Source organism: Mustela nivalis, assembly GCF_964662115.1.
Source record: "Mustela nivalis genome assembly, chromosome: 3".
Taxonomy (NCBI): Eukaryota; Metazoa; Chordata; class Mammalia; order Carnivora; family Mustelidae; genus Mustela; species Mustela nivalis.
Genome location: NC_139022.1, coordinates 47,563,173 through 47,576,315, shown reverse-complemented (window position 1 = coordinate 47,576,315; position 13,143 = coordinate 47,563,173). Strand labels below are relative to the sequence as shown.

The 13,143-nt window shown below is 35.4% G+C and overlaps 1 protein-coding gene across 7 annotated transcripts in view; it reads right to left on the bottom strand.

The window, feature by feature from the left end:
* FER (FER tyrosine kinase) overlaps positions 1 to 13,143 on the bottom strand; it is a 465,318-nt gene that overhangs the window by 119,193 nt on the left and 332,982 nt on the right. For all 7 annotated transcript variants that reach the window (XR_014310162.1, XM_082724902.1, XM_082724905.1 and 4 more), the window contains one exon: positions 1,633 to 1,756. Coding sequence is in view for 6 of the 7 variants with exons in the window: in XM_082724902.1 (XP_082581028.1) it covers positions 1,633 to 1,756 (124 nt within the window). In the remaining variant the exon portion in view is untranslated. The remainder of the gene's footprint in view (positions 1 to 1,632; positions 1,757 to 13,143) is intronic.

Here is a 13,143-nt window from a genome sequence, read left to right as displayed (position 1 = left end):
TAATATGATTTCATCTCTAGTCATGGAAAGTAAAACAAAAATACAAGGACAGTGGCTAAGTTTTAGTTGTCTTCATTTCTAGAAATACAATAACTCTACTGAAATGTATTTTAAAATATATGTGACCATTGAGTGATATTGGAAACCGAAGCCATCATTTCAGTTTTAGAATAAAATTGAAAATGCAGCAAAAGTTTTTGGAAAGATTAAGTAATCTATTTGATAAAGTAGGCAGACATGAGCAGGTAACAGGTGTTTTCTGACTGTTAACAAAGGATGGAAACCAAGTTTCAAACAGCCAGGAAAAACTCTGGGGGCACACACATGTACTCTTCCTTATAACTGCTGTTGTATAATGACCTATAGCTTCAGGAGAACACATTTATACTGTGGTCTTGATCCTCTATTCCCCTTGCAGTAGGATGGGTCTATGAAGCTCTGATAAGGGCCATATGGGGCCCAAAACTCCTTCACAGACTACCCTAGTCAGAAATCACCCTAGCTATAACCCTTGCAAGCATAAAAGAGAGAGACCACACCAACCCCCAGTGCAGTTGCGGTCTCTAGGTCTGTCCACTTGTCCACCTTAAGAGTGTACTTTTGCTTTCACTGCTATTAAATTCTTGTTTACTCAAGAGCTGGGCTCTAAATTCTTTCTTGGCCCAACTAAAAAACAGAGGCAGGGGATAGGGGCTGGGGTGGGACAGATGGGACATGCCACTGACACACTGAGATCAAATCAGTATACATTTCAGGTGAAAGTACTTTTTTTCTGCTATATAATCACACATTATACAATTTTACCAGAATGTTAAATCAAAGCGTGCTTAATGAAACACATCAGAGAAAACATACATCAATAACTGAACCAATTTAGATCATGTCCATAATAGTTCAACCGGACAATGAACTTTGCTCCATGTTAAATAGTATTACATGCTATTTCCAGTGAATAAAAACTGCATCAATGCCCCCACTTCCTTTTGCTTACATATACTTAGCCATATTTAGGATCTCACAAGAAATCAGCAAGACATCTTATGTTGTTCTGACATTTAGCAGTAAAGAACATTTGCAGCTATAAGAACCTAAAACCACAATCTATAAAAACATTACAACCAAGTCACTGCTCTTGATGTAATTAGACAAAGTTTTCTAAAATCTCCTTTGAAACAGCTATTATGCTAGTATCTTCTACCCTTGGCCAATTCACTGTCACGAATTGTTTTACTATTATGCTCTGCCATGACTTCATAAGTAATTTCTTGCAAAATGAGATTGGGGGCAGATGAACAGTCTTATTTGGCTCTAAGATTGTAGCTGATTACATGACAAACTTGTGGTACATCTTATCAGTATGTCATTCATGATTATAATACAAAAGATTTTAATCAGGATGTAGCTTATTGTCTAATGAGGTGTACTTACCTCAAGTAAGACAAAAGACAAGTGTTTCTGTAAACTATATAAAAACAACTATCCAAGAAGGCTTCCCACAAAACATGAAATACAACAAGAAAATATGTAAGTTTTGTGAAAGAACATCAGTGCTGTATTGCAGTAAATATGTCATTTTTCTGGCATTCTATTGGTAAAATCAGAAAATGTTTAAAAAAAAAATGTTCTTCTTACCTGTGTATACAGTTTTTACTCTCGAGATAGGACATACCAGAAGCAGCATCTAATGAAAATTTCACTAATTGTTTGAGTTTTATCTCATCTTTCTTCTTTCTCAGAAAGGACAGGAAATCACCTCCTAGAAGGATTGACAGATGAACAATGAGATATAATCATGATGTACTGCCTACTGGAGATACTGGACGAAACCGTAAGAACTACACATTCAGCCATTGCTTTCTGCCCATTTTGTTTGAGGTGAGGATAAAACAAAAGATGAAAAGAACACACCTATTAGAAAATAGATACCATAAACTTTCCCAGGTACAGTTTAAGTACCCTAAGTGCTTCACACTGTGTATCATCCAACACAAAATAATATTCAAACAAAATCATATAATGCCTCTGTTGTAATTTCTCATTGATTTCCCTGGGTAAAATTTTATGCAAAATTTTATTTTTTCTAATAGCAAATAAAAGATTATAGCTATTATGAATTTAAAATCTAAATGGTATCAAATTAGTTATCAGATGCAGTGACTGCTTAGAACAAGTCACTGATGGTAGAGCGAGAGAGGGGGGAACTATGGTCTTTGATATGATTTAATTGCTGAACCAGATTGCATTTTGCACATCAAATGGATTTCAGTGATGTCTTAGAGCAACCCTTTAAGTCAGCATGGTCCAAAAGAGATATAGTAACTTTCAATTTTCTGGTAGCCACATTTAGAAAAGTAACAACAACAAAAAGGTGAATGTCATTTCAATAATGTATTTTTTCCTTAGCCCAATATATCCAAAATATACCAATATGTATCACTGCAAAATTATAGTAAAAATAGTTTACAGTTTTATCATCCTCATTCTTTAAAATATGTTGGTTATTTTACATTTGTGGGACATCTCAAATATTTGATCTGTGTTAAAATTTCATAAAATTTATAGTCGAAACAGAAGATTCACATGTCTATGTTGTTTCAAACATTTAAAATTTTCTAGTAACTCAATCATATCCATTTTAAATTGAATAAAATTAAATGAGATCCAAAATTCAGATTTTTAGAAGCACTAGCCATATTTCCAAAGTTGAGGAGTCATCGACCACCAGTCACAACCATATTAGAATAGTGTTAAACTTCAGCTGTTCATTCATTCTTCACATCGCATTAAAGGCTGTATGAAGGCTTGATTATTCTTCCTTGTTAGTGTAGAGTATAATTGCATTTTTTAAAAAAAGCTAAATGAATGTTCTCTCAAAACAATCATTCCCACTTTCTCTATTAGTGCCTCAGATTCTAAACCAGAATTTTTCAAGAGGGATTAGCATTTTAATTGCCATTTTCTGAATTTTGTAATCCTCTTCACCAGGGATCCAGGCTTCCTTAAATAGAACAACTCTAGAGGTGAAGACTTAATGGCTTTTTCTTTAACGGGAATACCGGGCAAATAAACACTCGCCAGGTCTTTCTCTAACAACTTCTCTTATTCACAAATCCAGTGTTAGGAAAATTTAGGTGGCTATTTACAAAATCAACAGCTATATGCTTAAAAATAATCTTAATGGTGTCCAAGTTATTCCTTGGACCAATATTCATATATCATTATAATATATATAACCAATATTCTTTTGTTAGATATATGTTGGCCTATTTTAGCAACAATTCAGAACTTCTGGTCTTGAAACCACACAGCATTTTGTTTAAGCTTTGGAATAGCTTTCAAATGGAAAGAGCTTTTCTGGAATTTGATTTAAAGCATCCTATGACATAACCTCAGTGTTCTGTGAAATCCTAACATTTCTTTCCCAAGTTAGATCATATTCAGCGTTTTTCCATCTGCCTCCTCTTCTTTAAACTTACTCCTTTGGTGAATCCTCCTTTACCCCTTAAACCCTGACCCAAACGGTAAACCCTAGGAAGAGATTTGTGCCTCTGCTGCTCAAAGTTATAATTTCAGAGGCTACCATACCATGTTCTAGCATGTAGGAACACCTCAGTAAACATCGCTTGAATGAGTGAGTAAACAACGTATATGTATCTCCTCTTGCAGCTTCTTAGCTTCCCATGAAGACTAGAATCATTTTATCATTAATCTTAACATTTCTTCCCTAGTCCCTCTCCAATGGTGAGAACTATGCTTTTCAAGTACTTGTTAAATGTTAAAATAGTGTTGAAAAAAGGATATTACATTTCTTATCAATGGTACCCGATGGATGCCATAAAATTCTTTAAATTCCATCAATAAAAGTTTGCCCATTTAAGACTGAGCTCATTTTGATAGATGCTTCCCTAACACTAATGCCTTAAAAACTGCATCTTTTTAAAAATGATTTGCAAAGAGGCAATCCCTGGTAGATAAAATTGTAAAATAACAAATGCATAATATAATAAAGAAAAGACAGCACTTAAACAGCATTACAAATTGCCTGAAAAGTGATGCCAAGACAATAAAGGTAAAGTACTAGACAGCAAATGACATACAGCTATTTCGAAATACTGAGACACAGCCAAAGATACAGACGAAGGCTTATCTGATTGCCTCTTAGTTAATCCCAAAATATTTCTGACTTAGAGAAATTTCTTGCTTAAAATCATTAAATTATTAAAGTAAATTTTAAATTTATTTCCAACTTATAGTTATTCAAGACACAGACAGAATGATCTTAAGTAAAGGAGGAAAGCTGCACCATTCCACAGCCCTAGTCAGCTTCTTGCAGAATACTGCAGAGAAGCAAAGCCTTAAATAAAAGTTAAATAATTGTGATTCAGTACTGAAAGCCTGAGCTTTGGGCAGATGCAAGCAATAAGAACCCTGAAGCAAGAAGTAAACTCCCTGGGGGACAGAGTATGAGACATTTCTGGCCTAGGAAATAATTCAGACTGGGCCAGAAAGGTTCCCTGAGGCACAGTACTTGATTATTACCATTAAGTGAACAACAACCAGAGAGTGACATCAGATGATAGAGTTTTTAGTATTCACAGTCAGTTATTGTAGAGGATAGTATCTGTTCCTTTTAACTCATTCCCCTGCCATTTTCATTAAGTGCCAAGTTAAAGAGCCTCTCTTAGAATTTGTGATAGACACAATAATCATATATATAATACAGATGTTTCTATGTGTATTCATGTATGTATATATGTAAGGTGTGCATATAGCATAGAGTAACATACCTGACCACTGAGGGAAGGATCTGGGTGTTCAAAGTGGGCAAAACAAGATATTAATTTCCCTTTCGTAAATCTGTCTTAACAAGGATTATTTCTATATAGGTATACTGTACATTAAACCAAAACAGGATGGATTATCTTCTAGAATTCTTTACCAGTGATATATTTCTAAGATGATACTTCCTAAGATGTTTGTATAGTCAATTTTTGGTTTATTAGGGAGATAGCATGACATTGTGAAAAGACCATGGATATTGAAGTCAGACTGACCTAGGTCTGATTACCTATGTGGCCTCGGGCAATTTTAATCTTTTTAAAAAATCTGTTTAATCTTTTTTTTTCTAGTATTTATTTATTTGAGAGAAAAAGAGAGAGAGTGAGTGCACAAATGGGGGGAAGGGGCAGAAGGAGTGGGAGAAGCAGACTCTGCACTGAGCAGGGAGCCTGATGTGGGGCTCAATCCCAGGAGTCTAAAATCATGACCTGAGCCAAAGGCTTAACCGAATGAACCATACAGGTGCCCCTTACCTTTCTAAACTCCTTTTAAATAAGAATTAATTCCATTTATTTCTCAAGATGGTTTTGAAGACTAAAAATGTATCTAAAACACTAAGCCCCTGCCTAGAACACATCATACACACAATACTACTCCTATTTCTTATTTTTGCTTGAGTTATTTTGAATCTAAAGAAACAAAGAGTTGTAGTAGAGACAGGTTATTAGTCACATATCTATGTTCCCTTACTTGCCTCAATTTCCTGCCCTTCTCCCATTTTGGGAAGTATTCACCTCACCCTCAACAAGAAAGGTGGCCCTAGATTGGCTTCACGCAATGAATGAAGCCCATTCCCCTGTCCAAGTGACTGGTTCAGGGATAGGCATATGGCTTAATTTGGGCCACTGAGACAAAAGGAGATGCTTAAGGGGGGAATGAAACTTTGGTTTTTGAGAGAAGCACCAGGAAAGAAGCATTCTCTGACACTGGAAGTGTACAAGACAGCATACAGCGCCACAAGGACTGGCAGACTAGGGGTAAAGCTATCATCAAGGAAAGCAGAAAATAGTGAAGAAAAGAGAATGGTTTCTGGCGACACATGTGAGCCACTGGATCAAACACTGACTAAACAGGGACTGCCTTCTAGATTTTTCAATTAAGTGAACTAATAAACCTATTTTTTTAAATAAATGAATTTGACTTTATTTTATTTTAGTTCTTTTCAGTGTTCCAGCATTCTCTTTTTTTTTTTTTTTTTTTTTTTTTTTTAAGATTTATTTTGAGAGAGAGAGGGCATCCATGACTGAGGGCAGAGGGAGCCTCAAGCAGAGGCCCCCCGCTGAGTGTGGAGCCCCAAGCAGGGCTTGATCTCAGGACCCTGAGATCATGACCTGAGCTGAAACCAAGAGTCAGATGCTTAACTGACTGAACCACCCAGCTGCCCCAAATCTCAGTAATTTTTAATACATCTTCTGTACCAGCTACACCAAGGTTCCTAATGGATACCTAGTTGTATCAGAAGTTTATTTGAGAATTTTAAAAGGTAATACATATTAATTGTCTGGGATAAGTAGGAAACAATAAATAGAAGTGTTTATTATTGGTTGCAGCCAACTTCTAGTAGAATAGAAGGCTGTTATTCTCAACAGTACTTTCTCAAAAGATTTTTTACTCCATGATATGGAAATTTGATTTTATCTGTTCTTTCAGTATTCATGGACTGTGGGGGAACTGATCACATTCAATAAACTCAGAGAGATTATTATATAAATAAGAATACTAATTTATCAATTTGTTATTAGAGAAAACGGATCGTCGGGGCTATACCACTAATAACTTCTTGTCACTGAATCATGTAGAGATTTTAATTTATCTTCAAATAGCTTCAGAGTTTATTAAATTAAGAGATATCAGTCCCCAGTAATATATAAAATATATAGTTCATTACCCTTGTTTTTTAGGATATAAATTTATTCCTGACAAGTTTGGTTTAATTGTGTTTACTTAGAAATGTAAATAGGATAAGCAACTATTAAGTTGTAGGGAGGTATTTTGGAGGCCCCATTTATGTCACTGTTCAGAGTTTTTATTTAAAAAAACAAACAACTTTTTCTCTTTAATCCATAGTGATGAGAGGTACAGGTGTTAACTGAACCATCAGAAATAAGGGGAAAAAGACGTATGATAATCATAAACAACGAGTGGTGATGGAAACTGTTCTCCATGAAACACAAAATATTTTATTTTTTATTATTTTTAAAAGACTTTATTTGAGAGAGAGCAGGAAGAGGGGGAGGGGCAGAGGGAAAAGGAAAAGCTGAGCAGAGAGCCCAACACAGGGGCTCAATCCCAGGACCCTGGGATCATGACCTGAGCCAAAGGCAGATGCTTTAACTGACTGAGCCAGCCAGATGCCCCAACACAGAATGATTCTAAAAATAGGAGATAAGCCAAAACAAGTTCTTGAAGAAGAAAATGCTGCATATAAGGTACATGCAGGAGAGATGGACAGCACAGAAGGAGATTAGCCAGGAGGATGCTCTTGTTGTCGGCCGTCATGCTGAGGGCTTATATTAAGAATTTTCCAAGTGAAGACTAAAGCATTAGATCAGAAAAGACTCAGCAATAAGCTAGATATGGGTCAGTTTGTGAAGATGAGTAAGATGAAACAATGAATAACTGAAAATGACTACAAGAATACACTAGCTCCCCTGATTCCATTTTCTTTTTAAAGCAGCACTTACGGAACAGCTTGGTACCTAAGTAACATCATTCAGCTAGGCCAAATGTGGAGCTGAGTGTATGGTTTTCCCAATTTGGGTTAATACATGACATCAGTCTTTTCTGACAAAGTTCCTTAATAGCTATGTTCTGCTAACACTGCACAATAGTGGGAACCTTTTGCATTTCTCCTTTGCTGATGCTCTGTGAGAACATTACTCAATAGCAATCATGATAACAGTTCTATGAAATAAAGGAGTACATTTCACAGTATGTTTAACTTGCTGGTTCAAGGGGCACCAGCTATAATCTTGCCAAACATTATATGAATTGCCACAACAGATGAGAGAGTCAACTTTCACAAAGTCTCAGAATGTCAGTGCTAGAAGGCCCTTGGGACATAATCAGCTCTTTCACATTAAGGAGGAAGGAACTGAATTTACCTTTTATTTTTATGGTGGTGCTTTTGGTGATACTACTGAAATTGTCGGGCAAGTGTTTGCAAACTATGTCTGGAGGCCAAAACCAGCTTCTTGCTTTTTTTCTTTTTGTTGTTGTTGTTAAATAAAGCTTTACTTCCTTTACATATTGTCTATAGATGGTTTCATTTTGTGACAGAGAGTTGCGATAGAGATTGTAGGGCCCTCAAAGCCTAAAAAAGTTGTTATCTTGTTCTTTACTCTTGTTTTAAGATATTTATTGCTCAGTATTCCATACAGGTGTAGTCCCTTTCATTTAAATGATTCCCATGGTTCCCTTGTCTACTTTCAACCAAGATTTTACTTTTTACTATGTGTTTAATTGCAACAGTTTGATAGTGATATGTTTTAATGCTCAAAGAGGAAGCTAGAAAGATAGATTCATCAACTAATTTTATTCCTAAAACCTATAAATATACATATATACACAAAAATACATGTACTGGGATCGTAAATCCCCGACCCCTCCTGTCCACAACATACTGTCTGCCACTGAAGCAAAGAAGTTCCACTGCCTATCTCTCTCCTTTGTGCCAAACTACTCACTTTTCCATTTTGTGGCTTATGTTCCTCAAAACTATCTTTGGTATATAGTGTAAAGACAAGAAAAGACAGGAAAATCAGGTATAGAAGACGTTAGTTCTAAAGCCTCCTGGAACACAGTACAAATACTTAGATGCTATAACGCATTTAAAAAGAAATCAGTGGAATGCTTGTTTTGATGCCTCTATCTGCTATAGGACAACTTACAGAGGAAAAAAAAAAAAAAGGCATCAATTCAAGTTTACTTAGTCAGATTTCTTTAAATTATTTTTATTAACATATAATGTATTATGTGCCCCGGGGGTACAGGTATATGAATCATCAGGCTTCACATTTCACAGCACTCACCATAGTACATATACGCCCCCATGTCCATAACCCAGCCACCCTCTTCATACCCCACGTCCCCTGGCAACCCTCATTTTGTTTTAGAGTCTCTTATGGTTCGTCATCTTGTTTCATTTTTTCCCTCCCTACCCCCATAATGCTCTGCCCGGCCTCTCAAATTCTTCATATCAGAGAGATCATATGATAAAGAGATATGGGATAAAAGGGCACATGCAAAAATACATTTAAATTTAATAAGAGAAATATGTTTATAAAAGCTAAAAGTATTTTTAGAAATTGAACTTATCATAGGCTCAATTTTTAGGGACATTAAGGTATCCAAATCAGTGATACCAATGATGACTTTATAAGATCTATTTCATAGTAGTATTTAAAATGATTAGAGGGGCGCCTGGGTGGCTCAGTGGGTTAAGCCTCTGCCTTTGGTTCAGGTCATGATCTCAGGATCCTGGGATCCAGCCCAGCATTGGGCTCTCTGCTCAGCAGGGAGTCTGCTTCCCTCTGTCTCTCTCTGCCTGCTTGTGATCTCTGTCTGTCAAATAAATAAAATCTTAAAATGATTAGAAATGTATATTTACATGTTCATCTTACACAGTTTTTGTTGGTTATAGTTAGAATATATGTAATGGTTTTGAGCACAGATATATTCACCAGTTATGAAACTTCCTATGAGATTACAAAAATATTACTTTAAAATGTATATTTAAAGAACACATTGAAGCAAAGAGCTGGAAATGTTTTAAGTGTTAAGAAAAAAGTCAGACTAAACCAAAATAACAAAGTCTCCGTTTTCACTTTTTAAAAAGTTGTGGTAAAAAACACATACCATGAACTTATCTTTTAACAATTTTATGTGTATAGTATGTTGTTAACTCTATGCACGGTGTGATACAATAGATTTCTAGAACTTTTTCTTCTTGCATGAAATTCTATATTCGTTGACCAACTCCCTGTGTCCCCCTGCCAGCAGCCCCGGCAACCACCATTCTACTTTCTGTTTCTCTGAGTTTGATTACTTTAAAACTGCATGTAAGCGGAATTATATAGTATTTGTCCTTTTGTGGCTGACTTACTTTACTTAATTTAATGTCTTGTAGTTTTAACCATGTTGCAGAATAGGATAGGTTTCTTTCCTTTTTAAGACTGAAAAACATTCCACTGTATGTATATAGCTCATTTTCTTAATCCACTCACCCACTGATGGACAGGTAGGCTGTTTTGACCTCTAGGCTACTGTGAATAATGCTGCAATGAACATGGGTGTGCAGTATCTCTTTAAGATCCTGTTTTCAATCTTTTGGATAAATGCACAGAAGATGAATTGAGGGATCACACTGAGTTTCATTTTTAATTTTTGAAGACTCTCCATACCATTCTCCATAGTGACTGCACCAGTTTATAATCACACCAACAGTGCACAGGATTCCAAATTCTCCACATGCTTGCAAAGACTTGTTATTTTCCAGGTTGATGGTGGCCATCTTCATGGGTGTAAGGTAGTATCACCTGTTTGCATTTACCTGACAGCTATTGATATCAAACATCTTTTCCTAGGCTTATTGGCCATTTGTGTATTTTCTTTGGAGCCATGTCTATTCCAGTCCTTTGCCTGTTTTTTAATCGAGATATTTGTTGTTTTGTTTTGTTATTGAGTTGCGAGAATTCTTTATATATTTTGGGTACTAATCCTTTATCTGATAAATGGTTTGCAAATTTTTCTTCCAATCTATATATTACCTTTACACTCTATTGACTGCTTCTTTTGCTGTGCAGAAGTTTTTAAGTCTGATGTGGTCCCATTTATCTATTTTTGCCTGTGCTTGTGGTATCATATCCAAGAAATCACTGCCCATTCTGAGGTCATGAAGATTTTCTCCTATGATTTTTATAGGATTTTTATAGTTTCATGTCTTACAGTTAGATCTTTAATACATGTCAAGTTAATATTTTTATATGGTTAAGATAGGGATCCATCTTCATTCTATTGCCTGTGGATATCCAGTATTCCCAACACCATTTATTAAAGAGATTATCCTCTCTCTGTTCTTGGCATCCCTGTCAAAAATCATTTGACTGTATATGCCGGGGTTTATTTCTAGGATCTGTATTTTGTTTCATTGTTCTATCTGTCCTTATACCATATAATACTATTGATTACTGGAACTTTGTAATATATTTTGATATCATGAAGTGTGAGATTTTCAATTTTATACTCCCTTATCAAGACTGCTTTTGTGGATCCTTTGAAATTCTATGCAAATTTTAGAATTTTTTCTATTTCTGAAAGAAAAATGCCATTGGGGTTTTGTAGGGTAGGGAGTACATCAAATCTATTGATAGCTTTGGGTAATATGGGCATTTTAACAATATTAAGACTTCCAATCCATGAAAGCAGGATGACTTTCCATTTATTTGTGTCTTCTTTAACTTCTTTCAGCAATGTTTTATAGTTTTCAGTGTACAAATCTTTTAGCTTTTTGGTTAGGTTTATTCCTAAATAATTTATTCTTTTTTTGATGTTAGGATAAGTGGATTCAAAGAAAAATTTCCTTTTAGGATTGTTCATTACTGTATAAAAACACAACTGATTTCAAAGTGCTGGGAACTTTGTTAAACTTTTTTATTGGTTCTAACAAGTTTTGTTGTGTGCAATCTTTAACGTTTTCTACAAATAAGATTATGCTGAGAACAGAGATGATTTTACTTACTCCTTTCCAATTTGGATGTCTTTTCTTTTTCCTGGCTAATTGCTCTGGCTAAAGCCCCTAGTATTATGTTGAACAAAAGGGTGAAATTGGGTTGTCTTGGTCCTAATCTTAGGGAAAATCTTTCACTTTTTCATCAATGATTACAATGTTAGCTGAGAACTTTTTTATATGAACTTTACTACCTTGAGGTAATTTCCTTTCATTCACCGAATTTTGCCAAATGCCGTTTTTATATCAATTAAGATGATCCTGGATTTTGGTCTTTTGTTCTGCAAATGTGGTATGTCACATTTACATATTTTTGTATGTTAAATTATCCTTGTATCACATTCACACATGAAACACATTTATATTGAGAACATAAATTTTCTGCCACCCTTCCCAACTGTAATCCACTGTCTGTTATTAAAGCAAAATCTAACTGTTTCTCTCCCTACTTTCATGCCAAATCCTAACTGCCATCCTCAGCCATCAAGGAGAAAAGTATAGAAATTTTTAAATCACTCATCAGAAATCTGAGATAGCCTACAGCAGAATCTCTTCTGACTTTGTGACTCACTAACCATAAGACTTGATTATTTATGTGACCCACATGTCTCTGTACAAGTGGTTCTCTCTATGACAGATTGTTCTTTTCTGAAGTAGCTCTTGATAATTTCATCCTCCCAGGGTTATCTGAACTGTAATTCACCTTGAATTGTATTGGGTGAATGAAGAGTCCAAAATTAGAGAAGTATCTTTTGTAACAACAGCATCAAAAAAATCCACCCAACAACAAAGCACTTAGAAACAATTTTAAAGAGGAATATGTTACACCTTTTATACTACAAAATATTGCTAAGGAAATTAAAGAAGTGCAAATTAAATCCAACAATATATTAAGCCCATAAAATGGAAGATTAATATTGACTGTTAAGAGTTAATTCTCCTCAAATTGATCAACAGAATGAATGAAATCTCAACCATATTCTAAGCAGGCTTTTTTGGTTAAATTTTACAAGCTGCTTCTAAATTTTTCATGGAAATGCAAAAGATCTAAAATAAAGGAAAATGTTGAAAAAGAGCAAATTGGGAAGAGAAGCAATACTATAAAGTTGTAGTCAGGGATGTGTTTTGGCTTCAAGACAACCAAGCAGATCAATGAGACAGAACAGAGCCCCCAAATAAACACACCTATATGTGTCTGACTCATTTACCATATAGACATCAAGCGATTCAATGGGGAAAGGAAATTCTTGTGAAGAACTCGTAGTGAAAGAGCTAGATAATTGCATGGGAAAACAGAAGTTCAATCCCTACCTCACATCATAAACAAAATTAATTCAAATGACTTCTAGAACTAAAGTATAGAGTTCCTAGAAGGAAATGTAAGAAAGCATCTTTATGATCTTGATACAGGAGAAGATTTCTTAGGACTCAAAAAACAGTAACCATAGAGGTGCCTGGCTGGCTCAATGGGTTAAAGCCTCTGCCTTCAGCTCAGGTCATGATCCCAGAGTCCTGGGCACTCTGTTCAGTGGAGAGCCTGCTTCTCTCTCTGCCTGCCTCTCTGCCTACTTGTGATC